The sequence below is a fragment of the Oncorhynchus clarkii genome, chromosome 28 (assembly GCF_045791955.1).
Source record: "Oncorhynchus clarkii lewisi isolate Uvic-CL-2024 chromosome 28, UVic_Ocla_1.0, whole genome shotgun sequence".
NCBI classification, from domain to species: Eukaryota; Metazoa; Chordata; class Actinopteri; order Salmoniformes; family Salmonidae; genus Oncorhynchus; species Oncorhynchus clarkii.
The window spans coordinates 14,533,038-14,560,844 of record NC_092174.1 but is presented as its reverse complement, the minus strand read 5'-3'; the positions used below and the strand labels follow the sequence as shown (position 1 = coordinate 14,560,844).

Genomic DNA, 27,807 nt, shown 5'->3' with positions numbered 1-27,807 from the left:
TTTTCAGAATGGAAAGTGCCTTAAGTGTGATTTAACAAGGACTCATAAAATGAGCATGTAGGGCTAAATCCCCTGCGGAGTTCCAATCCAAAAGGGGGAGGGAAGCAAAAGCAAGAAAAATGAGTTAAAAAGTGTGGGGCACATCACACGTTCTGTTAAAGCTCCCCAAAGCACACACATTCCTGGGTTGCTCCTCTTTTCAGTTCGCTGCAGCTAGTGACTGGAACGAGCTGCAAAAAACTCAAACTGGGCAGTTTTATCTCCATCTCGTCATTCAAAATACTCAATCATGGACACTGTAGCTGCTTCGCGTGACGTATTGTTGTCGCTACCTTCTTGCCTTTGTGCTGTTGTCTGGGCCCAATAATGTTTGTACCATGTTTTGTGCTGCTACCATGTTGTGTTGCTACCATGCTATGTTTTTGTCTTAGGTCTCTCTTTATGTAGTGTTTTGGTGTCTCTCTTGTCATGGTGTGTTTTGTCCTATATTTTTATTTTTATCACAGCCCCCTGCCCCCGAAAGAGGCCTTTTGCCTTTTGGTAGGCCGTCATTGTAAATATGAATTTGTTCTTAACTGTCTTGCCTAGTTAAATAAAGGTTATATAAAATCAAAACATCAGCGGGGAAGCTGAACAAAACAAAGAGGAAGAAGAGGATAACAATGTCAGATAACATTCCAAAAGTGGCTCCGATCACATTGAAATTGAAAGTCAATGAGTCAGATGTGAAGTTGGAAGTGGAAACAGGGTGCAATGTAACCATAATGAACAGAGTTGTGGGACAGTGCAAAAGTTCACGACTTAATAAAGACTTGCTCTCGTCATCTCAAACCGTACACAGGTGAGAGAGTAGGAACGTTAGGTGCAGCTAAAGTAACGGTGCAGCACAGAGACACAGTGACTGAGCTACCTGGTAGTAGTCCTATGATACTCTGGACCAAACCTAGCTTGTGGCTGGATAAAATAACTGAAGTTAGGCTGGGGAACAGTCAATCAGATTGATGAGGCTCAACAGTGGACATTGGAAGAGGTGTTGATAAAGTATGAGCATGTGTTCAAAAAGGAACTTGGAACATTGAACGGCCCCCCAGGTAAAAATCTATGTAGACAAGGAGGACACACCAAAGTTTTACCAACCAAGACCTGTGCTTTATGCCATGAAGCCAAATGTAGAGGCAGAGATTGACTTTCACTTGAAAGAGGACATTATGGAACCAGTCAAATTCTTAGAAGGGGCGGCTCCCATTGTGCCTGTTTGGAAACCTGACAATACTATGAGAATCTGAGGGGATTACAAACTGACTGTTAACAGAGTATCCTAGTTGGAGCGGTATCCAGTTCCAAAAGCAGAGGATCTATTTGTAAACCGGGTTGGTGGACAGAAGTTCAAAGTTAGATATGAGCCATGCATATCAACAGATCAGTCTGGATGAGGAATCTTAGAAGAATTGTACAGTGAACACACACAAGGGGTTGATTGTGTATAAACGTTTACCTTCTGGTGTCTCCAGCAGTCCTGATATTTTTTTAGATGACTATTGAGGTGTACTTTAAGAGATTCCACATGTTGCCATTTACCTGGATGACATCCTGGTTACGGGCAGGCGTGACCAGGAGCATCTGGGCACGCTGACGGAGGTACTACAGAGATTGGGGAGTATAGGCTTACGTCTCAAGCAGAGTAAGTGTACCTTCATGGAGAATGAGGTAGTGTTCCTAGGACAAAGTGTGGATGCCGCGGGTATCCATCCACTCAATGACAAGGTACAAGCAATGCAGAACGCACCTGCTCCTACAAAGGAGAGTTAACTTCTTGACGCTACCCATCCCTTTAGAGGGATAATTGTCATCAACAACCTCTGAATTGTAGAGCGCCACATTCAAATGATAATACTAAAAATATTTATATTCATGAAATCACAAGTGCAATATAGTAAAACACAGTTTAGCCTTTTGTTAATCCACCTGTCATGTCAGATTTTGAAAATATGCTTTACAGCGAAAGCAATCCAAGCGTTTGTGTAAGTTTATCGATCGCTCGACAAAACATTATGAACACCTAGCACCAAGTAGCTTGGTCACGAAAATCAGAAAAGCAATCAAATTAATCGTTTACCTTTGATGATCTTCGGATGTTTTCACTCACGAGACTCCCAGTTACACAATAAATGTTCCTTTTGTTCCATAACGATTATTTTTATATCCAAAATACCTCCTTTGGTTTGGCGTGTTATGTTCAGAAATTCACAGGAAAGAGCGGTCACAACAACGCAGACAAATTCCAAATAGTATCCCTAATGTCCACAGAAACATGTCAAACGTTTTTTATAATCAATCGATAATATATCAACCGCAGCTGTCTTTTTCAGTTGGAGAGGGACAGACAATGGTTGCCCAAACTCTGTTGTGCGAGCAAAATGCTGCTGTCACCCAGCCATACAATGACGGGATCTTATCGTTCTCGCTCATTTTTCAAAATAAAAGTCTGAAACTATGTCTAAAGACTGACACCTTGAGGAAGCGATAGGAAAAGGAATTTGGTTGATATCCCTTTAAATGGAGCAAAGGCAGGCTATGGAACATGGAGTTATCAAAACAGAAGCCACTTCCTGGTTTGATTTTCCTCAGGGTTTCGCCTGCAAGTTTTGTTATACTCACAGACAATATTATGACAGTTTTGGAAACCTTAGAGTGTTTTCTATCCTAATCTGTCAATTATATGCATATTCTAGCATCTGGTCCTGAGAAATAGGCCGTTTACTTTGGGAACGTTATTTTTCCAAACATACAAATAGTGCCCCCTAGTTTCAAGAGGTTAAAAGCTTATATGCGGAGAAACCTAGTGTTGGAAAAAAATGTAGTGGTTGAAGTATTTCCATTACCCATGTAGACAAATTGTGCATTAATAAATTGCCGACAGCCATTATGCCCTCGCACCTATCAGTTTCATGTATCAGGCAGCCTGCGAAAGCCAGCATGGATAGAATAAAATAATTGACTAATATTTGCCATATTCTAATTATTCACGTGCCATCGTATCGCCACGGTCTGTGCCATGGTAAAACTGTCACTCCTGTACATCTGAAATACTTGGATGGTGAAGCCAACCAGAAAAGCAAGGCAAAGCAATTCAGCCATTCTTGAAAGTCAAGACAATCCTTGTCCTGCAAAGATTTTTTTTTATAGTTGAAAAAATATATTTTGCAAGACGTAAGCATTTCGAATTAATTGTGGAGTGAAGCTTTATAGTTACCCAGTGACATCACATGCCCCGTGATTCGCAATCATCATTTATAAAAAACGGTTTCCATAATCATTTGTCGCAATAAAGAAAGTTAGACAGAAGAAATAGCCACCTCTGTTGAACTGAATTTTGTTTTTGATCTTTAGAAAATGTCTCCTATATCTGCCGTTTCCATTACTCGTCGCAAATATTTTTTTGTGACCATTGCTTTTGTTGAATAGACCTGGGTCAATGGAAACCTGCATATCAACAGTTAGGAAATGGTCAGCTATCAGAAAAAACTGTAAGTGGTCAGACAAAACTTCCTCAGCTGTCAGATAAAACTCCCTTTTCAGTCATGACACAAACTGTGAGCTAGTTGGCTAGTAAAGTGTAAGTGCCTCTCCTCTCCACTTCCCAGCTCACTCATAATTCTCCACACGTACGTACCTACCCTGTACTCAATGCTAGCAGTGGAGAAAACAACACCACTCTAGCTCTATCAGTGGACTTAGGTTCCCTCCCCAGCCACCTAAACAGATCAATCCAAGGCTGGTATGGGTCTGTGGGCCAGGCCAGCAGACTTGGCAGGGTTTGGAGCTGCACATCCGATTCAATAGTGTCAGCACACTTCTTCCCCTGTAGTCTTGCCTGACTGGAGTAAACACAACATTTCTGCTCTCTTTCTGCCTCTCTGCTTCTCTCCTGGAGAGTCTAGGTTCAGTACACACAGTCACACACACACACACGCATGCATGGATACACATATGCATGCATGCATACACCATGAATAGACACACACACACACATAGTGCACACACAGACTTAGGTAATAATAATTCACTAATATCCCCCTCAGCTCAAAGCAGCTTTAGTGATAATGTACCCCGTCCTCTCTCTCAGCTCAAAGCAGCTTTAGTGATAGTGTACCCTGTCCTCTCTCTCTCAGCTCAAAGCAGCTTTAGTGACAGTGTACCCCGTCCTCTCTCTCAGCTCAAAGCAGCTTTAGTGATAGTGTACCCTGTCCTCTCTCTCAGCTCAAAATAGCTTTAGTGATAGTGTACCCCGTCCTCTCAGCTCAAAGTAGCTTTGGTGATAGTGTACAACGTCCTCTCTCTCAGCTCAAAGTAGCTTTAGTGATAGTGTACCCCGTCCTCTCTCTCAGCTCAAAGCCTCGACACAATCCTGTCTTGGAGCTCTACAGGCAATTCCTTTGACCTCATGGCTTGGTTTCTGCTCTGACATGCACAGTCAACTGTGGGACCTTATATAGACCGGTGTGTTCCTTTCCAAATCAGGTACAATCAATTGAATTTACTACAAGTTGTAAAAACATTTCAAGGATGATCAATGGAAACAGGATGCACCTGAGCTCAATTTCGAGTCTCATAGCAAAGGGTCTGAATACTTATGTAAATAAGGTATATCCTATTTTTTTTATAAATTTGCCAAACTTTAAAAACAAAAATTTTTCACTTTGTCATTAAGGGGTATTGTGTGTAGATTGATGAGGAAATGTTTTTATTTAATCCATTTTAGAGTAAGGCTGTAACGTAACAAAATGTGGAAAAAGTCAAAGGGGTCTGAAAACTTTCCAAATGCACTGTACTTATATAGATGTCAAATCTTAACTTCATCACACTTTTGTCACAGAGAATTTCCCTACTGCATCAGAAAATTCAAATGAGCCTCATGAGTCCCTGAAAAAGAGCAGTTATCTTTCTCTTCATGTGGGAGCAGTCGAGTCATTGGGATCAGGACTTGCTATCAAAATTATTTTCTCTCTCGCTCACTCAAACGCTAAGCCTAGGTCCTGTTACTGCAACATTCAAATGTACAAAACAATCTCTGAAATGCAGCCATACACATCAACAACTGTCTTTTTATATAGTTTAATAACAGAAGATAGATATTGTTCTCCACTAGCTAGTGTCAAGTTTATGCTTAGGTCAAAATTTAGTTTAATCCTAGCCTGGGGTGGTCTAGCTGTTAGGGTTGAGGTCACACACATATAAGCCTACTGTGTTGGCGTGGGTTCGATTCCGTCCCATTCCCTTTTGGCACAAATAACTTAATCCACATGATTGACTTGATTTATTTAAATATAGACGGGCCAGGGATATTTTCTCCCCAATCTTTATAAGACATTACCATACCAAACACTTTTGGATAGCATAAACAAATTAAATGATAACAGATGTAGGATCTTATTTTGAGACAGTTTGCTACAGCAGGGAAATAATCCTGCAGCAACAGGAAATGTGAATTATTATGTTGATTACAGTGGCGGTCGGTGCCGCTTAAGATGAGGGAGGCCGATAATTTTTTTAATGAGCATGGCCTTATTTCTATTACATCATATTGTATGACTGTCATTTATATTCCATCCACCCAGTTCAATGTAACATCGATAGGTTTAGCTTACTACCCTACATTACCAAAAGTATGTGGACACGTGCTCATCAAACATTTCATTCCAAAATCATTGACTAGACGTTGGAACATTGCTGCGGGGACTTGCTTCCATTCCTGACCAACGTCCTTCTTGCCCGGTTGCTCAGTTGGTCGGACGGCCAGTTCTAGATAGAGTCTAGGTAGTTCCATATGTTTTCCATTTCCCAATGATGCAGACCACTGTGCTCTTGGAAACTTTCAACACTCTAGAAATGATTTTATACCCTTCCCCAGATATACACTGACTACAAAACATTAGGAACACCTTCCTAATATTGAGTTGCACCCCCTTATGGTCTGGTCTCAATTTGTTCGGGGCATGGATACTGACCGGCGCCGACAGAGATGGCCGCCTCGCTTCGCGTTCCTAGGAAACTATGCAGTTTTTTTTTTTTTTACGTGTTATTTCTTACATTAGTACCCCAGGTCATCTTAGGTTTCATTACATACAGTCGAGAAGAACTACTGAATATAAGATCAGCGTCAACTCACCATCAGTACGACCAAGAATATGTTTTTCGCGACGCGGACCCTGTGTTCTGCCTTACAAACAGGACAACGGAGTGGATCCTATGCAGGGACCCAAAAAACGACTCCGAAAGAGAGGGAAACGAGGCGGTCTTCTGGTCAGACTCCGGAGACGGGCACACCGTGCACCACTCCCTAGCATTCTTCTTGCCAATGTCCAGTCTCTTGACAAGAAGGTTGATGAAATCCGAGCAAGGGTAGCATTCCAGAGGGACATCAGAGACTGTAACGTCCTTTGCTTCACTGAAACATGGCTCACTGGAGAGACTCTATCCGAAGCGGTGCAGCCAACGGGTTTCTCCACGCATCACGCTGACAGAAACAAACATCTTTCTGGTAAGAAGAGGGGCGGGGGCGTATGCATCATGGCCAAAGTGACATGGTGTGATGAAAGAAACATACAGGAACTCAAATCCTTCTGTTCACCTGATTTAGAATTCCTCACAATCAAATGTAGACCGCATTATCTACCAAGAGAATTCTCTTCGATTATAATCACAGCCGTATATATCCCCCCCCAAGCAGACACATCGATGGCTCTGAACGAACTTTATTTAACTCTCTGCAAACTGGAAACGATTTATCCGGAGGCTGCATTCATTGTAGCTGGGGATTTTAACAAGGCTAATCTGAAAACAAGACTCCCTAAATTTTATCAGCATATCGATTGCGCAACCAGGGGTGGAAAGACCTTGGATCATTGTTACTCTAACTTCCGCGACGCATATAAGGCCCTGCCCCGCCCCCCTTTCGGAAAAGCTGACCACGACTCCATTTTGTTGATCCCTGCCTACAGACAGAAACTAAAACAAGAGGCTCCCACGCTGAGGTCTGTCCAACGCTGGTCCGACCAAGCTGACTCCACACTCCAAGACTGCTTCCATCACGTGGACTGGGAGATGTTTCGTATTGCGTCAGATAACAACATTGACGAATACGCTGATTCGGTGTGCGAGTTCATTAGAACGTGCGTTGAAGATGTCGTTCCCATAGCAACGATTAAAACATTCCCTAACCAGAAACCGTGGATTGATGGCAGCATTCGTGTGAAACTGAAAGCGCGAACCACTGCTTTTAATCAGGGCAAGGTGTCTGGTAACATGACCGAATACAAACAGTGCAGCTATTCCCTCCGCAAGGCTATCAAACAAGCTAAGCGCCAGTACAGAGACAAAGTAGAATCTCAATTCAACGGCTCAGACACAAGAGGCATGTGGCAGGGTCTACAGTCAATCACGGACTACAGGAAGAAATCCAGCCCAGTCACGGACCAGGATGTCTTGCTCCCAGGCAGACTAAATAACTTTTTTGCCCGCTTTGAGGACAATACAGTGCCACTGACACGGCCTGCAACGAAAACATGCGGTCTCTCCTTCACTGCAGCCGAGGTGAGTAAGACATTTAAACGTGTTAACCCTCGCAAGGCTGCAGGCCCAGACGGCATCCCCAGCCGCGCCCTCAGAGCATGCGCAGACCAGCTGGCCGGTGTGTTTACGGACATATTCAATCAATCCCTATACCAGTCTGCTGTTCCCACATGCTTCAAGAGGGCCACCATTGTTCCTGTTCCCAAGAAAGCTAAGGTAACTGAGCTAAACGACTACCGCCCCGTAGCACTCACATCCGTCATCATGAAGTGCTTTGAGAGACTAGTCAAGGACCATATCACCTCCACCCTACCTGACACCCTAGACCCACTCCAATTTGCTTACCGCCCAAATAGGTCCACAGATGATGCAATCTCAACCACACTGCACACTGCCCTAACCCATCTGGACAAGAGGAATACCTATGTGAGAATGCTGTTCATCGACTACAGCTCGGCATTCAACACCATAGTACCCTCCAAGCTAGTCATCAAGCTCGAGACCCTGGGTCTCGACCCCGCCCTGTGCAACTGGGTACTGGACTTCCTGACGGGCCGCCCCCAGGTGGTGAGGGTAGGCAACAACATCTCCTCCCCGCTGATCCTCAACACTGGGGCCCCACAAGGGTGCGTTCTGAGCCCTCTCCTGTACTCCCTGTTCACCCACGACTGCGTGGCCACGCACGCCTCCAACTCAATCATCAAGTTTGCGGACGACACAACAGTGGTAGGCTTGATTACCAACAACGACGAGACGGCCTACAGGGAGGAGGTGAGGGCCCTCGGAGTGTGGTGTCAGGAAAATAACCTCACACTCAACGTCAACAAAACTAAGGAGATGATTGTGGACTTCAGGAAACAGCAGAGGGAACACCCCCCTATCCACATCGATGGAACAGTAGTGGAGAGGGTAGCAAGTTTTAAGTTCCTCGGCATACACATCACAGACAAACTGAATTGGTCCACTCACACAGACAGCATCGTGAAGAAGGCGCAGCAGCGCCTCTTCAACCTCAGGAGGCTGAAGAAATTCGGCTTGTCACCAAAAGCACTCACAAACTTCTACAGATGCACAATCGAGAGCATCCTGGCGGGCTGTATCACCGCCTGGTATGGCAACTGCACCGCCCTCAACCGTAAGGCTCTCCAGAGGGTAGTGAGGTCTGCACAACGCATCACCGGGGGCAAACTACCTGCCCTCCAGGACACCTACACCACCCGATGTCACAGGAAGGCCATAAAGATCATCAAGGACATCAACCACCCGAGCCACTGCCTGTTCACCCCGCTATCATCCAGAAGGCGAGGTCAGTACAGGTGCATCAAAGCTGGGACCGAGAGACTGAAAAACAGCTTCTATCTCAAGGCCATCAGACTGTTAAACAGCCACCACTAACACTGAGTGGCTGCTGCCAACACACTGACACTGACTCAACTCCAGCCACTTTAATAATGGGAATTGATGGGAAATGATGTAAATATATCACTAGCCACTTTAAACAATGCTACCTTATATAATGTTACTTACCCTACATTATTAATCTCATATGCATACGTATATACTGTACTCTATATCATCGACTGTATCCTTATGTAATACATGTATCACTAGCCACTTTAAACTATGCCACTTTGTTTACATACTCATCTCATTTGTACATACTTTACTCGATACCATCTACTGTGTCTTGCCTATGCTGCTCTGTACCATCACTCATTCATATATCCTTATGTACATATTCTTTATCCCCTTACACTGTGTACAAGACAGTAGTTTTGGAATTGTTAGTTAGATTACTTGTTATTACTGCATTGTCGGAACTAGAAGCACAAGCATTTCGCTACACTCGCATTAACATCTGCTAACCATGTGTATGTGACAAATAAAATTTGATTTGATTTGATTTGATTTGACCCATGTTGACTCCAATGCTTACCACAGTTGTCAAGTTGGCTGGATGTCCTTTGGGTGGTGGACCATACTTGATACAAATGGGAAACTATTGAGCAAGAAAAACCCAGCAGCATTGCAGTTCTTGACACTCTCAAACCAGTGTGCCTGGCACCTACCACCATACCCCGTTCAAAGGCACCTAAATGTTTTATCTTGCCCATTCACCCTCTGAATGGCACATATACACAATCCATGTCTCAATTGTCTCAAGGCTTAAAAATCTGTGAACCTGTCTCCTCCCCTTCATCTACACTGATTGAAGTGAACTTCAGGTGACATCAATAAGAGATCATAGCTTTCACCATGATTCACCTGGTCAGTCTATGTCATGGAACGAGCAGGTGTTCCTAATGTTTTCTGCACTCAGTGTACGCCTCATCACAAGACAGATCTACGGACAGTTCTTTGGACATTATGGTATAGTTCCTGCTCTGACATGCATTGTCAACTGTGGGACCTTATACAGACAAGTGTGTTTCTTTCATGTCCAAACAAATTAATTGGCCTCAGGTGGACTCCAACCAAGCTGTAGTGACATCTCAAGGATGATCTAATGAAATTGGATGCACTTGAGCTCAGTTTGGAGTATAATAGCAAAGGGGTGTGAATACTTGTGAAAATTGTCTCAAAACATGTTTTCACTTTGTCATTATAGGGTATTGTGTGTAGATACAGTATGTGAGGAAAAAATTATATTTAATCCATTTTGAATAATGCTGTAACACAACAAAATGTAGAATAAATCAGGGGTGTGAATACTTTCAGGCAAAAGTTTGGACACATACTCATTCCAGGGTTTTTCTTTATTTTTACAATGCTGCATCAGTTGACCTGGCCTCCACAATCAACTGACCTCAACCCAACTGAGATGGTTTGGGATGTGTTGGACCTCAGAGTGAAGGAAAAGCAGCCAGCCAGTGCTCAGCATATGTGGGAACTCCTTCAAGACAGTTGGAAAAGCATTCCAGGTGAAGCTGGTTGAGAGAATACCAAGAGTATCCAAAGCTGTCATCAATGCAAAGGGTGGCTACTTTGAATAATCTCAAATATAAAATAGATTTTGATTTGTTTAACACTTTTTTGGTTACTATATGATTCCATATGTGTTATTTCATAGTTTTGATGTTTTCACTATTATTTTACGATGTAGAAAATAGTAAAAATGAAGAAAAACCTTTGAATGAGTAGGTGTGTCCAAACATTTTGACTGGTACTGTACTTCTATTCGATACTTAAAGCTTCTGAAAACATCGCAATGACACAAAAATAACTAGGATCCTTGCCAGGCAAACCTGATAATCAACTCCCACACTCCAGTGGCCTATTCTCTGATGACACCCTTTGATTTAACTGTGTATGAAAGAGCGTTAAATAAGAAATGAGAGTAACTCTGTCTGTCCTATTTCTGTTTCCTTTGCTTAGCACACTACATGGAGGGATGATGCACAAACTGAGCCAGTTATACAGATGTCAGATCTCAATATGACCCATGTCATCGCAGGAGGAAAATAATCCTTTAGCAGGAGGATTTTAATATTTAAAATGTATAATTGCCGCCGGGGGGCAGCTGGAAGTGGTATTTGTAGGTTGCTTTAAAATGCAGTACTGTACCTATGGGGCTATGGTTTGTGGAAGGCTCTGCAAACCAACCGAACTCATACCATAAAGGATCATCAAGTATTCTCACAGCTTGCCGAAGCATTGTGAACTGCCGTAGTGCAGTGGTCTGAGCAGCACGCTTCAGCTCCGAGCATCACAAGTTTGTCTCGTTAAACCATCAATACTCTCTAAATTCACACTCACAGCTTATCTCAATTGCAAGCATTATTGGTCACCTCATTACCACACCCTAAAAGATGCTTGCAACCAAAGTCTTTCAAGATATGTTCATCCTCTGGTTGGTATTGTCATCGCAACAATTTAGTTATTTTTGAACTGACTAAAGGCGATTTATCTATTTGACAAGCATTCCGTACAATAGAAATAAAGTATTTCCTAGTCGCTTTTTAAAAAACTATAGTGTTGAGGGAACTGGGAAAATAACCCTATACTGTCCATATTTGAAACAATTAACTACATTAAGTCAATCAGGGGATTGAGTTATTTGTGCCAGAAGGGCGTGGGCCGGAATCAAACCCACGGTGACACGGTAGGCCTATATGTGCGCGGTGAAGGCAGTTGCTCTAACCGCTAGACCACCCCAGGCCTCAATTTTTGTTCATTTGTAACCTTAGGATACACTAGACACTTGTATGTAGTAGCCTAGTTGAGACCAGTTTCTATCTTGTGTTATTAAGCTATATAAAACAATGTTTGTTGATGTGTATGGCTGCATTTCAGATACATTTATGTATATTTGAATGTTGCAGTAATAGGAGCTAGGCCTAGCGTTTGAACGAGCAAGAGAGAACATAAAAGTAGCAAGCCCTGATCCCAATGAGTCGACTGCCTCCGCATGGACAGAAAGAGAACTGCTCATTTTCTACCACTCACGAGGCTTATTGGAATTTCCTGATGCATCAGGAACATTCTCCCAGACAAAAGAGTGATCAAGTTAAGATCCGACATCTGTACACTGACCAGCCACGTTATTAGGTATACACCCCTGTTCGCGAAAATGGATCGCTCCTGCAGACAGTGAGTCACGTGGCCGTGGTTTTGGATTCAGGATTTGGCATAAGCAGCATGAGTCCATAGACCCATCCTGCCTGGTGTCAACGGTACAGGTTGGTGGCGGTGGTCTACTGGTGTGGGGAATGTTTTCCTGGTCCCTTGTTACCAATTGAGCAACGAGTGAACGCCACAGCGTCTCTGAACATTGTTGATGACCAAACCTGTACTGACCAAACCTCTAAGATGAAATGGGCTGTTCGCAGCATGAATGTACTACCGTCCAATCTGCAGCAACTGTGCGATGCCATTGCGTCAGCATGGACCAACATCCCTGTTGAATGTTTCAGACACCTTGTATAATCCATACCTCGAAGAATTCGGGCATTGGGGTTCCGACCCGGTACTAGATGTGTGTACCCAATAAACTAGCCGATGAGTGTAGAGCGAGAGAGTGACAGTAGCTTACAAAAGCTTTGACTTAATCTTGAAAAATGTGGATTATTCAGTACATACTCTCCATTTTCTGTCCATTTTAGGTCAGGGTTATTTTGTTTCACAGTAGAATGCTGTTGGAGATGCTGGAGTAGTGGAGTACAGTTGTTTGAAGGTAGTTAGACAGCAGTAAGTACATGTACATACTGTACTATAGTTAAGATACTGCATGGCAGTAGGTATTTTAACCCTATCAGTCCTATTAACCCTATCAGTCCTGAGACCCCAGCAAAAATTGTCTTTTCATTTATCTGACTTATATTTATGATATTTGAGTTGAAATAGAAAGGTGAACGCAGCGATTAGGTTAGTTCCACCATGTTAGTCATAACCACCATTGATAATGTAGTGTGTGTGTGTGTGTGTGTAGCTGTTTATGAAAGAGTGATAAATAAGAAATGAGAGTAACTCTGTCTGGCCTATTTCTGTTTCCTTTGCTTAACACACTACATGGAGGGATGATGCACAAACTGAGCCAATTATAGAGAGGGATTTACAGTAGTTTACAAAAGCTTTCACTGAATCTTGAAAAATCTGGACTATTCAGTACCTACTCTCCATTTTAGGTCAGGATTTATTTTGCTTCACAGTAGAATGCTGTTGGAGATACTGGTTATCCATTGACAAATGTCAATAAAAAAATATAAGTTCAGCAAAAGCAAAAACCTGATAAAAATATATGTATATGAATGCTTAAGTACAGAAATTGTTTGCACACTCGGAAATGAATATCCAACTAGTCAGTGACAACTGTGTGGAGTTTGTAGTTTGTGACAGCAACTATGTGATCTTATTACAGTATTATAGACACTATGTCCTGGGATTTCCTATGATCTTCTATGTGCTTTAGAAGAAACCTTTACCTTCTAGCGACTTTTGTGTGGCTTGTGAGCGTCATAGAGTAAAACATGTGCGTGTTTGTGACAGTCTCAGCTTTTCATAGGTAGCTTTTAATAGTTTGTAGCTCAAACCCTTCAGACCCTACAGACGATAGGATAAAAGACCTGGCCCCAGGCCCCTTTCCAGTTCTGCCCTTGACTCACAAACACCGCTCTAGCGCAGCCCTGTTTGAAAAACAGCCTATGTGGCATCAATATGAGTCAGAAACTGTTATTCTAGTGTCAAAGTTTAAAACAAAGTGTAAACAGAATAATTTTGGTCATAAAGTCAGTTTCATCATAAACTGAGTTTGGAACCTCAGTGAGCCACAACAAGTAAATAAAGCTTGGGTTTGGATTACAATTATGTCAACAGATCATGCCTCATTGTGCAAAGCTCCACGTGCAAATTGCCCCTTCGCCCAATTTGCTTCCCTTCATTGAATGGGGCTCCTTTGTTTCATCGCCGGCCAACCAACTCGTTCAAAGGAACACGGCCGTTTGAGGCTGAAAAGCCCTACTCGGAATGACTGGTTACAGCAGGATGCACAGCCAACAACTATGGTTTGCATGCCCTGCCAAAGAACCCTATCAAAATAGGTGTTTGGAGTTTGTTGGTCCCCAGTGAGTATACCGGTAACTAGACCATAAATTGCTGGTAATGTATCTAGTTATGTAGATTTTGATAATCATTATCACAATCATTGCTAGCGTAGCTGACGTTAGCTAGCTACCTAACTAGCTAGCTACCAACCAGCTAGCTACCAAACTACTGTAGCAAGCTGGCTACCTAACTAGCAAGCTAGCTAGCTGGCTAACGTTAGCCTACCACAATACAACTCGGATATGGCTTGGAAACACAATAACATTTCAAAAGAAGGCAAATCATTTGAAGGAAAACCTTTTGTCATGATTGTGATGTCACGCAAGTGATTTTAAATGCAGTATAACTTTAGCCAGCTAACTAAGATTGAGGGGACCACCCTATTTTAGCTAGCCTACATTAGCATTGCTAGTTATTTTTGACGAACTTTGCTATTAACAGTAATCACAACTTGGCCATCTTTACTAGCTAACTCATGTCTGACTACAACATGGTACCAAAAAACAGCAACAAACTCAAATCACCTCAGGGCCATAGCAAAACATGTCACAGTTGTTTGAGTAGTGTAACGGCGTCACCGACCTGAATCTAATCCAATCAAGACTACGTTATTTTATAATTGAGGGATGATGACAATCACTGACCCTGTTTTTCTGTTAGACAAAGTGCACAGTAGGGTGCCAGACTAATCCTCTGGTCATGAACGGATGCTGGGACCTACCAGAAGGAGCAAAGGTGGGCATCATATCATGTCCACCAATGTGATTGCAATGGTTTAGCGACCTCCAAAGTAATTAAATACACTGTTCACTTGCTATTTTCACAGCTTGTCAGTCAAGACCACAGAATAAAAGTGTGTCATGCTACTCAAGTAGACTTGTCACACCACCTCCTTTGTTGCGAGAGTCTCCCTCGACTCCTATGAAAAGGACATGAGGCCTCTGATAGTGACCCGAGTTATTGCCCTGATGACTGCCCAGATTTATGTGAAATTTGAAAAGTTGTATTAAACAATACCTGGTTTGATAATATATTAGGATAATTCTTCAGCCAAGCAGATACAACTATTCAAGTCATTTTGTTTGTGAATTGCATTAGCAAAAAGCGTTGTCCTTTCTTTAGAACAAAATGCAACTTACCCCTTGGCCACCAGGTATTGTTTAATACAACATTCAGAATGTATTGATACCTTTTTACTTTTTCCACATGTTGTTAGGATACAGCCTTATTTTTCAATTAATTAAATTGTTTTCCCCCCTCATCAATCTACACACTACCCCATAATGACAAAGCAAAAACAGGTTTTTAGATATGTTTGCAAATGTATTAAATATAAAAACTGAAATATTACATTTACGTAAGTATTCAGACCATTTAGACCATTTACTCAGTACTTTGTTGAAGCACCTTTGGCAGAGATTACAGCCTCGAGTCTTCCTGGGTATGACGCTACAAGCTTGGCTCACCTGTATTTGGGGAGTTAATCCCATTCTTCTCTGCAGATCCTCTCAAGCTCTGTTAGGTTGGATGGGGAGCGTCGCTGCACAGCTATTTTCAGGTCTCTCCAGAGATGTTAGATTGGGTTCAAGTCCGGGCTCTGGCTTGGCCACTCAAGGACATTCAGAGACTTGTCCCGAGGCCACTCCTGCATTAGCTTGGCTGTGTGCTTAGGGTCGTTGGCCTGTTGGAAGGTAAACCTTCACCCCAGTCTGAGGTCCTGAGTGCTCTGGAGCAAGTTTTCATTAAGGATCTCTCAGTACTTTGCTCTGTTTATCTTTCCCTCGATCCTGACTAGTCTCCCAGTCCGTGTCGCTGAAAAACATCCCCACAGCATGATGCTGCCACCACCATGCTTCACCACAGGGATGGTGCCATGTTTCCTCCAGAAGTGAAGCTTGGCATTCATGCCAAAGAGTTCAATCTTGGTTTCATCAGAACAGAGAATGTTGTTTCTCATGGTCTGAGGGTCCTTTAGGTGCCTTTTGGCAAACACCAAGCAGGCTGTCATGTGCCTTTTACTGAGGAGTGGCTTCTGTCTGGCCACTCTACCATAAAGGCCTGATTGGTAGAGTGCTGCAGAGATGGTTTTCCTTCTGGAAGGTTCTCCCATCTCCACAAAAAAACTCTGGAGCTCTGTCAGAGTGACCATCGGGTTCCCTGTCCAAGGCCCTTTTCACCCTATTGCTCAGTTTGGCGGGTCGGACAGCTCTAGGAAGAGTCTTGTTGATTCCAAACTTCTTCCATTTAAAAACGATGGAGGCCACTGTGTTCTTGGGGACCTTCAATGCTGCAGAAATGTTTTGGTACCCTTCCCCAGATCTGTGCCTCGACACAATCCTGGCTCGGCGCTCTACGGACAATTCCTTCGACCTCATGGCTTGGTTTTTGCTCTAAAATGCACTGTCAACTGTGGGACCTTATATAGACATGTGCCTTTTCAAACATGTCCAATCAATTGAATTTACCACAGGTGGACTCCAATAAAGTTGTAGAAACATCTCAAGAATGATCAATGGAAGCAGGATACACCTGAGCTCAATTTTGATTCTCATAGCAAAGGGTCTGAACCTATGTAAATAAGGTATTTCTGTTTTTTATTTGTAACACATTTGCAAACATTTCTAATGTTTTGTCATTAAGGTGTGCAGATTGATAAGGATCTTTTTTATTTCACCTATTTTAGAATATGGCTGAAACAAAATGTGGAAAAAGTCAAGGGGTCTGAATACTTTACGGATGCACTGTATATTTGGTATTTTATTATGATCCCCATTAGCTGTTGCAAAAGCAGTAGCTACTCTTCCTGGGGTCCACACAAAACATGAAACGTAATACAGAATGACATAATACAGAACATCAATAGACAAGAGCAGCTCAAGTACAGAACTAGATAAATGTTTTAAAAAGGCACACGTAGCCTACATATCAATGCATACACACAAACTATCTTGGTCAAATAGGGGAGAGGCGTTGTGCCATGAGGTGTTGCTTTATCTGTTTTTTTTAAACCAGGTTTGCTGTTTATTTAAGCAATATGAGATGGATGGAAGTTCCATGCAATAAGGGCTCTATATAATACTGTACACTTTCTTGAATTTGTTCTTGATTTGGGGACTGTGAAAAGACCCCTGGTGGCATATCTGGTGATATGTGTGTGTCAGGGCTGTGTGTAAGTTGACTATTCAAGCAATTTGGGATTTTAACACATTGTTTCTTATAAAAAGAAGAAGTGATGCAGTCGGTCTCTCCTCAACTCTTAGCCAAGAGAGACTGGCATGCTGGTATTTATGATAACCCTCTGATTACAATTAAGAGCAAATGTGCCGCTCTGTTCTGGGCCAGCTGCAGCTTAACTAGGTCTTTTTTTTGCGGGACTGGACCACACGACTGGACTATAATCAAGATTAGACAAAACTAGAGCCTGCAGAACTTTCTTTTTGGAGTGTGGTGTCAAAAAAGCAGAGCATCTCTTTAATACGGCTAGACCTCTCCCGATCTTTACAACCACTGAATCTATATCTTTTGACCATGAATCATCAGCATACATGGACACACATGCTTTGTTTAATGCCAGTGGCAGGTCATTTGTAAAAATAGAAAAGAGTAGAAGGCCTAGAGAGCTGCCCTGTGGTACACCACATTTGACATGTTTGACATTATAGAATCTTCCATTAAAGAAAACCCTCAGAGTTATATTTGATAACTCTGAATACACAATATGGCAGAAGTTGAAAAGCCATAGCACATAAGTTTCTTCAATAACAGGTTATGGTCAATAATATCAAATGCTGCACTGAAATCTAACAGTACAGCTCCCACAATCTTCTTTTTATCAATTTCTTTCAACCAATCATCAGTCATTTGTGTCATTGCAGTACATGTTGAGTTCCCTTCTCTGTAAGCATGCTGAAAGGCTGTTGTTAATTTGTTTACAGAGAAATAGCATTGTATTTTGTCAAACACAATTTTTCCCAACAGTTTGCTAAGAGCTGGCAGCAAGCTTATAGGTCTGCTGTTAGAACCAGTAAAGGCCGCATTACCACTCTTGGGTAGCGGAATTACTTTGGCTTCCCTCCAGGCCTGAGGACAAAGACTTTCCTCTAAGCTCAGATTAAAAACATGACAGATAGGAACGGCTTTAGAGTCAGCTACCATCCTCAGTAGCTTTCCATCTAAATTGTCAATGCCAGGAGGTTTGTCATTATTGATCGATAACAATAATTTTTCCCACCTCTCCCACACTAACTTTACAAAATTCAAACTTGCACTGCATTTATTTAATTCTTTGTTGTTTTATACATGACTACAGTTGCTCACTGTTCGTTGTTGGCATTTCCTCCCTAAGTTTGCCCACTTTGCCAATGAAATAATTATTAAAATAATTGGCAACATCAAATGGTTTTGTGATGAATCAGCCGCCTGATTCGATGAAAGATGGAGTTGAATTTAAATCATTGATCTTGGCTTCATAATAAAGTTTTGTCACATAATTTCTCAATTTGCAGTAAGTAAGCCAGTCAGATGTGCAGCCAGACTTATTAGCCACTCTTTTTCCCCATCTCTTTCAAACATACAGTTTTTCAATTCATTTATTGAATGACTCTAATCTAGATGTTTTCTGTTTCTCTGAGACATGGCTGAAGAAATCTTCTCCTATTTCTGCCTTTAACATCCCTGGATATTCCATATTCAGGAGGGACAAGGGAGAGGGCAGAGGGGGTGGATTGTTTATGTACATGAAAGATAACTTTACATGCAATGGTATCATATGGAAACATGCCAATGGCATTGAATGTATGGGGCGGAATGTCTTCCTCTCCCCTCATATGTCTCTTACTATTATTGGATTATATCGACCACCAACATCTGGTATCTTGTTTTATGACAATCTAAATGCCATGTTTAAAGCATGTGATTATAAAAAGGTGTCTTCGTGGGAGATTTCAATATAAACTGGGAAAACAAACCTTGCAGGAAAAAACTCAGAGATCACAGATTATTTCAGCCTGACTCAAATAATACAAGGTCCTACCAGAGTAACACAGTCATCCCAGACTCAAATTGATCTGGTATTTACAAACAGACCTGATCGAATAATTATGTCCAGTAATTTACTAACTGACATATCTGACCACAATGTTACATTGGTGGTTAGAAAGCTCACTAAAAAGAGATCTAAACTGGCCATTGGTGGTTAAGTCAGCGCAGTCTTTTTGGATCTTAAAAAGTCCTTTGATACTGTGAATCATGAGTTACTCCTATACAAACTATCCTCGATTAACGTGTCCACTGAAGTCATTAGTTGGATGTATTCCTATCTGACAAACAGAAGTCAAAGGGTTCGTTTGGGGGACACTCAGTCGGACTCTCTTTACTATAACATTGGGGTCCCACAAGGGTCAATATTAGCCCCCCTTCTGTTTACCATCAATATAAATGATCTCCCACAAGTTAACATGCAGATGATACAGTTCTGTATGTACACTCAAATAATAGACAATTTGTTGTTAGCAAGTTCACTGGAGCTATGGTACATGTTTCTAAATGAATGACTAATTCTTGCCTGCATTTAAATATCGACAAGACTGTTTGTATGTACTTCTCTAAGAAATCCATTTGATTCTTCCCAACGAGCTGTTCTTGTTATTGGGGAGAATCTGAAAGTTGTGTCTAACTTCAGATATCTTGGTGTCATTTTGGACTCCAACTTGACAGTTAAGAAACATGTGAAGAAGGTGGTCAACACGGTTAAGTTTGGATTATCCAACTTTAGGTTGATAAGACCTTTCCTTCCTCTGGAGGCTGCCAAACTATATATGCATGCTATGATCTTATCACATCTGAGATATTGCCTCACATGCTGGTCACAATCAGGAACTACTATTCTGAAACCAATTGAATCACTCTACAAACAAGCACTTAAGATTTTTGATAACAAACCAAACAGTTACCACCATTGTCATATCATTTACAAACATAATTTATTTAGTCTGTATAGCTTTAAGCAGTATGAAGATGCAAGCCTTGTCTTTAAGATCCTGCATGGTCTTGCCCCTCCACCCCTATGCCGGCATATCATGCTCAAGGAAAGCACCTCCAGGATAACAAGGGCAGTAACTAGATTGGCCTTCTCTGTTAGAGCTACAGTATACTGGAATACAATGCCCATGGACTTGAGAAGCTGCACTGATTATTATACTTTTAAATTTGAATTGAAAACATGGCAAAAATCTATCCAAACCTGTACACGTGAGTTATCTGTGGTTCCTCATATGTAAGACGACAGTTGATGATAGTGTTGTTGTTGTCGTTAGAATTATATATTATTGGATGTGATGTATTTGTATCTTGTATTGTTTTAGTGAGTATTTGTATTGTGGCTGTGTAATTGTCCTTAGCTGCCCTGGGACTACGGGTGCAAATGAGCTTTTGGCTAACCCCTCCACATTTACATGGATGTTGCATTATTGTAATATTGATGTTGATTAATGTGCATTGTCCCCTATAAAAAAATAAACCTTTTTATTTTTTTATCCTCATCAATCCATGGAGCCTTAACAGGTCTAACAGTCATTTTCTTAACAGGTGCATGTTTATCAATAATTGGAAGAAGCAATTTCATAAATTCATCAAATGCAGCGTCTAGATGCTCCTCATTAATCACATCAGACCAACAAATATTTTTAACATCATCCACATACGAGTCACAACAAAATATTTTGTGTGATCCCTTATATACTATTTTAGGCCCAGCTGTTGGAACTTTGGCTTTCCTGGATATAGCCACTATACTGTGATCACTGCATCCAATGGTTACAGATACAGCTTTAGAACAAAGTTTTACAGTATTAGTAAAAATGTGATCGATACATGTGGATGATCTTCTTCCTGTAGTCTTCGTAAACACCCTGGTAGGTTGATTAATAACCTAAACCAGATTACAGGCACTGGTTAGAGTGAGAAGCTTTCTCCTGAGCGGACAGCTTGATGAAAACCAGTCAATATTCAGGTCCCCAAGAAAGTAGACCTCTCTGTTTATATCACTTACACTATCAAGCATTTCACACATTTATTTAGATACTGACTGTTAGCACTTGGTGGGCTATAGCAACACCCCAAAATAAAAGGCTTTAGATGTGCCAAGTGAACCTGCAACCACGACACTTGACATAAGATCTTCTCTAAGCATTACAGGCTCTGAATATATACAGCAACACCTCCCCCATAAGCATTCTGTCTCTTCTATAGACGTTATATCCTTGTATTGCTACTGATGTATCATCAAATGAATTATCTAAGTGAGTCTCAGAAATAGCTAATATACTGTATGAATGTTATCTGATGTTAGCAAGTTATTGATTTCATGAACCTTATTTCTAAGGCTACATATACAGTTGAACTTGGAAGTTACATAAACAGGTTGGAGTCATTAAAACTCGTTTTTCAATCACGCCACAAATTATCTTGTTAACAAACTATAGTTTTGGCAAGTCGGTTAGGACATCTACTTTGTGCATGACACAAGTACTTTTTCCAACTTTTGTTTAGAGACTGTTTATTTCACATAACTCACTGTATCACAATTCCAGTGGGTCAGAAGTTTACATACACTAAGTTGACTGTGCCTTTAAACAGCTTGGAAAATTCCAGAACATTATGTAACGGCTTTAGAAGCTTCTGATATGCTAATTGACATCATTTGAGTAAATTGGAGGTGTACCTGTGGATGTATTTCAAGGCCTACCTTCAAACTCAGTGCCTCTTTGCTTGACATCATGGGGAAGAAAAAAAATTGTAGACCTCCACAAGTCTGGTTCAATCAAAGCAATTTCCAAATTTCCAATTTCCAAATGCAAGTATAAACACCATGGGACCACGCAGCCGTCATACCGCTCAGAAAGGAGATGCGTTCTGTCTCCTAGAGATGAACATGCTTTGGTGCGAAAGTGCAAATCAATCCCAGAATAACAGGAAAGGACCTTGTGAAGATACTGGAGGAAACAGGTACAAAGGTTTCTATATCCACAGTAAAACAAATCCTATATCGACATAACCTGAAAGGCAGCTCAGCAAGGAAGAAGCAATTGCTCCAAAACCGCCATAAAAAAGCCAGACTACGGACAAAGGACAAAGATCGTACTTTTTGGAGAAATCTCCTCTGGTCTGATGAAACTAAAATAGAATTGTTTGGCCATAATGACCATCATTATGTTTGGAGGAAAAAGGGGGAGTCTTGCAAGCCAGAAAACACCATCCCAGCAGTGAAGCATGGGGGTGGAAGCATCATGTTGTGGGGGTGCTTTGCTGCAGGAGGGACTGGTGCACTTCGCAAAATAGATGGCATGATGACGAAGGAAAATTATGTGGATATATTGAAGCAACATCTCAAATCAAAGTTTATTTGTCACGTGCGCCGAATACAACAGGTGTAGGTAGACCTTACAGTGAAATGCTTACTTACAGGCTCTAACCAATGGTGCGGGAAAAAAGGTGTGTGTGTTTGTGTAGGTAAGTAAAGAAATAAAACAACAGTAAAGACATTTGTAAAAAGAGTAGCAGGGCTTTATACAGACACCTGTTAGTCAGGCTTATTGAGGTAGTATGTACATGTAGGTATCGTTAAAGTGACTATGCATATATGATGAACAGAGAGTAGCAGAAGCGTAAAAAGAGGGGTTGGCGGGTGGTGGGACACAATGCAGATAGCCCAGTTAGCCAATGTGCGGGAGCACTGGTTGGTCGTGCCAATTTAGGTAGTATGTACATGAATGTATAGTTAAAGTGACTATGCATATAAGATAAACAGAGAGTAGGGGCAGCGTAAAAGAGGGGTTGGGTGGGGGGCACACAATACAAATAGTCCGGGTAACCATTTGGTTACCTGTTCAGGAGTAAAAACTGATGAGAAGCCTTTTTGTCCTAGACTTGGTACTCCGGTACCGCTTGCCATGCGTAGAGAGAACAGTCTATGGCTGGGGTCTTTGACAATTTTTAGGGCCTTCCTCTGACACCGCCTGGTGTAGAGGTCCTGGATGGCAGTCAGCTTTGCCCCAGTGATGTACTGGGCCGTACGCACTACCCTCTGAAGTGCCTTGCCGTCGGAGGCCGAGCAATTGCCGTACCAGGTAGTGATGCAACCGGTCAGGATGCTCTCGATGTTGCAGCTGTAGAACCTTTTGAGGATCTCCGGACCCATGCCAAATCTTTTTCGTTTCCTGAGGGGGAATAGGCTTTGTTGTGCCCTCTTCACGACTGTCTTGGTGTGTTTGGACCAATCTAGTTTGTTGTTGATGTGGACACCAAAGAATTTGAAGCTCTCAACCTACTCCACTACAGCCCTGTCAATGATAATGGGGACGTGCTCTGTGCTCCTTTTCCTGGAGTCCACAATCATCTCCTTAGTCTTGGTTACGTTGAGGGATAGGTTGTTATTCTGGCACCACGCGGCCAGGTCTCTGACCTCCTCCCTATAGGCTGTCTCGTCGATGTCGGTGATCAGGCCTACCACTGTTGTGTCGTCAGCAAACTTAATGATGGTGTTGGAGTCGTGCCTGGCCATGCAGTCGTGGGTGAACAGGGAATACAGGTGAGGACTGAGCACGCACCCCTGGGGAACTCCAGTGTTGAGGATCAGATGTGTTGCTACCTACCCTCACCACCCGGGGGCGGACTGTCAGGAAGTCCAGGATCCAGTTGCAGAGGGAGGTGTTTAGTCCCAGGATCCATAGCTTGGTGATGAGCTTTGAGGGTACTATGGTGTTGAACGCTGAGCTGTAGTCAATGAACAGCATTCTCACATAGGTGTTCCTTTTGTCCAGGTGGGAAAGGGCAGTGTGGAGTGCAATAGAGATTGCATAATCTGTGGATCTGTTTGGGCGGTATGCAAATTGGAGTGGGTCTAGTGTTTCTGGGATAATGGTGTTGATGTGAACCATTATCAGCCTTTCAAAGCACGTCATGGCTACAGACGTGAGTGCTACGGGTCTGTAGTCATTTAGGCAGGTTGCCTTTGTGTTCTTGGTCACAGGGACTATGGTGGTCTGCTTGAAGCATGTTGGTATTATATACTCAATCAGGGGCATGTTGAAAATGTCAGTGAAGACCTGCCAGTTGGTCAGCACATGCCCGGAGCGCACGTCCTGGTAATCTGTCTGGCCCCGCAGCCTTGTGTATGTTGACCTGTTTAAAGGTCTTACTCATGTCGGCTACGGAGAGCGTGATCACACAGTCGTCCGGAACAGCTGATGCTCTCATGCATGCCTCAGTGTTGCTTGCCTCGAAGCGAGCAGAGAAGTGATTTAGCTCGTCCGGTAGGCTCGTGTCACTGGGCAGCTTGCGGCTGTGCTTCCCTTTGTAGTCTGTAATAGTTTGCAAGCCCTGCCACATCTGACGAGCGTCGGAGCCGGTGTAGTATGAAGACATCAGTCAGGAAGTTAAAGCTTGGTCGCAAATGGATCTTCCAAATGGACAATGCAGACCCCAAGTATACTTCCAAAGTTGTGGAAAAATGGCTTAAGGACAACAAAGTCAAGGTATTGGAGTGGCCATCACAAAGCCCTGACCTCAATCCTATAGAAAATGTGTGGACAGAACTGAAAAGGCGTGTGTGAGCAAGGAGGCCTACAAACCTGACTCAGTTACACCATCTCTGTCACCAGCTCTGTCAATTCACCCAACTTATTGTGGGAAGCTTGTGGAAACACCCGAAACATTTGACCCAAGTTAAACAATTTAAAGGCAATGCTACCAAATACTAATTGACTGTATGTAAACTTCTCACCCACTGGGAAAGTGATGACAGAAATAAAAGCTGAAATAAATAATTATCTGTACTATTCTTCTGACATTTCACATTCTTAAAATAAACTGGTGATCCTAACTGACCTAAGACAGGGAATTTTTACTAGGATTAAATGTCAGGAATTGTGAAAAACTGAGTTTAAATGTATTTGGCTAAGTTGTATGTAAACTTCCAACTTCAACTGTATTAAAATGGGCTATTTTCAGACCTTTCCTGGGTAACTCATCGGAGACAGACATAATCCTGAAAAGAGCAGACAAAGCAAGAGAAAAAATTCAGCAGTCCATTAATCAATTGGTGTGTGTGTGTGTGTGCGTGCACTGCGGGGTTGAGGCTACGAACCCATAGGCTTGGCTCTCTCATGTCACCCTGTCACAGGCCCCCCCATTCAACACCACCTTGAACATTGCCTGCTGCAGTTGTTGGAGACATGTACAGTTTGCAACCGAACATGCAGCATAGAGAATACCAACAAGGGGACCCTCATCAGCATCCTACAGACATGTCCTCTCTGTGAGAATTCCTACAAATATAACAGTCAGCCACATGTTGGAGCGAATCTACGCTGCTATGATCATCAATGAGGCTCTGGCAAAGACCTCACCTCTTGCCTGCTCACCAACGGTCATCGATGGGGAGAACAAATTTAGGTAGGTTTTATCTGACTGTTCAAACTTCGACATAGGACCTGTTTGTGTGTCAGATATTACCTATCCTAACTGCCATTGGTAATAGAACAGTGATTGTGTGTGTTCATAGAAGCATGTATGGAGCCAGTACATAGAGACTTGCAAGATGATGTGATGGAGTCCAGACTGACAGGTGGGCTTGATACTGATGTCTCTGAATGTAGAGGGACCTGGCATTAAAGTTTTGCTCGACAACTTTTACCTGTATTGTCTTTTTTTATTATTGAATTGAATGGTATCAGTCAATATGGGGAGTGAGAAACCATGTGTATTCTGCACTAGGATCAGGGAACTCCTGCTGTATACGGGACACCACACAGGAAGGTATGACCACTCTGACATGTTTGCCCAGGTAGCCCCATTATCACCTGACAAAATGGACACGGTATCTGTTTCGGCTGGGAATGACAACGAAAGGTGAAACATGCACATTGCTATATTAGCTGAACCCTGCTTCTATGGTATTATGGACTTCTATGGTATGGTATTATGGACTTCTATGGTATTAGTGTAAAGGGTTGTTTATTCTACATGGACCTGTTACTACATTTTAAAGTTATCAAAACACTTAGTTTAGAATATCTACATAAATTCATCAATTGCCTTCTTATCATATGATTCTTTATGCTACTTACCTATTCAAAGCTCCCTCTGGCATCTCACCATACATCTGCCTGTAGTTATTGAACTCAACCTGCAGGAGGTTTGTTTGTTGTGATTGAGTGGGAGGAAGTAGCTGCGGGCAAGGTTCTGGCAGATGGGTGTGTCTGGGTGGTGGCAAGGACACACCCAAGTAACCCACAGCAAACCACACCCCCAAGCCAACTCTTTTCATGGCCGCCAGCATTTCTTGGGGAACAATCCAAAAAACGAGGCCAAATCAGCGGGTGCAGTTCCCCTTTAAAGGCACCTTGAATTGAGGTGTTCGTTCTACAAACTGCGGCCTGCCAATCAACTGAATCTTTTGTTTTTGGTTTGAGATTAAATAATTGTTCAATGAGCACACTCAATTTTTTCACACTCATATTTCAAGTGCCGGATTTTCATTCAGCAAAGTCACTCAAGCTGCATTAGTCGGACAAGAAGAGAGAGATTGGATGGGGGATGACTGGCATTCATACACCTGAGTGCGAATGTGAAAACAAACTCAGGAAAGTCACCTTCAACAAACCACCATGAAGTCATTTTCCGCCCAGAATCACAAACTCTTTCTCTGCCTCAGTCTCTTAACCTCTGTCACCCCCCCTCAACACACACACACCACCACCCTTCTACACTACTCCTCTCTCACACTGCTACCACAGGCAGACAAGTGGAACTATACTGGAGACAGATACAGAATTTATGAGCAGAATACCTTCAAACTCAGCTCAGTCTTCTCTCCCCAAAGCTTTCCAGGTCACTGACTTGAACCTTTTGTACCTTTGTTTTTCTTCTTTTGTGGCTTCTTCAACTTTTCTCACACAAAGACCAGGGCCACTACATGGACAGAATCATGTCTGTTGGGTCTTGCTGTTTGGTTATTAAGTGTAAGCTGACAGCTGTTTAATTATGTTTCGTATCGTTACTCTTCGTATCACTTTGACTAATGTGCAAACCTCTCTTTTTCAGGAGAACCAAGCAAGTTTGACCCCACATTCAGAGGACCAATCAGCAATAGGTAATTTCCCCCTTTTTGCCTTCTTTGCTTTTGCCTTCACAGCTCAACAGTGGGTCTTGTTTCATTTGTGAGAGGCACTGAGTGCTTGTTGCTATGTGTGATCCCATTTCCAGACGGTGAGTGTTTTCACTATACTGCTGCTAATAGCTAGCAGTGGTGATGAAATGAGAGTGCTGCCAAAGGGCTGTCCCACTGGTGATGTACTGCTCACATTTTAGGGCTTCGGTGATGTACTACACAACTATTAGGACTACTACACATCAATGTTAAAGACTCAGTCACCATGGAACTGCCCATATCGACAGTAGTGTTTGATTTGATATAAAACATTATGTTTTATTGAATGAAGGGCTTTGTCCCTTACCCTCTAAAAGTAGTGCACTAATTAAATAATAGGGTGTCATTTGAGACGGAACCCATGGTCTGCTCTGATCTCTGCTTTGGCTGAACTGAAAAAAAAATGAAATTATAGGCTATAGCCATTAACTTTCAAGCTAATATTGAATGTGAGTTAAGCCTATTCCCTGTGAAATGTCAGTGTAGAC

General features: G+C 42.3%; 1 protein-coding gene across 2 annotated transcripts in view; it reads left to right on the top strand.

The window, feature by feature from the left end:
• The window catches only part of LOC139387252 (choline transporter-like protein 5-A), a 102,379-nt gene that overhangs the window by 36,785 nt on the left and 37,787 nt on the right, over positions 1-27,807 (top strand). For both annotated transcript variants that reach the window (XM_071133362.1, XM_071133363.1), the window contains exon 2: positions 27,214-27,262. In XM_071133362.1, coding sequence (XP_070989463.1) covers positions 27,214-27,262 — 49 coding nt within the window. The remainder of the gene's footprint in view (positions 1-27,213; positions 27,263-27,807) is intronic.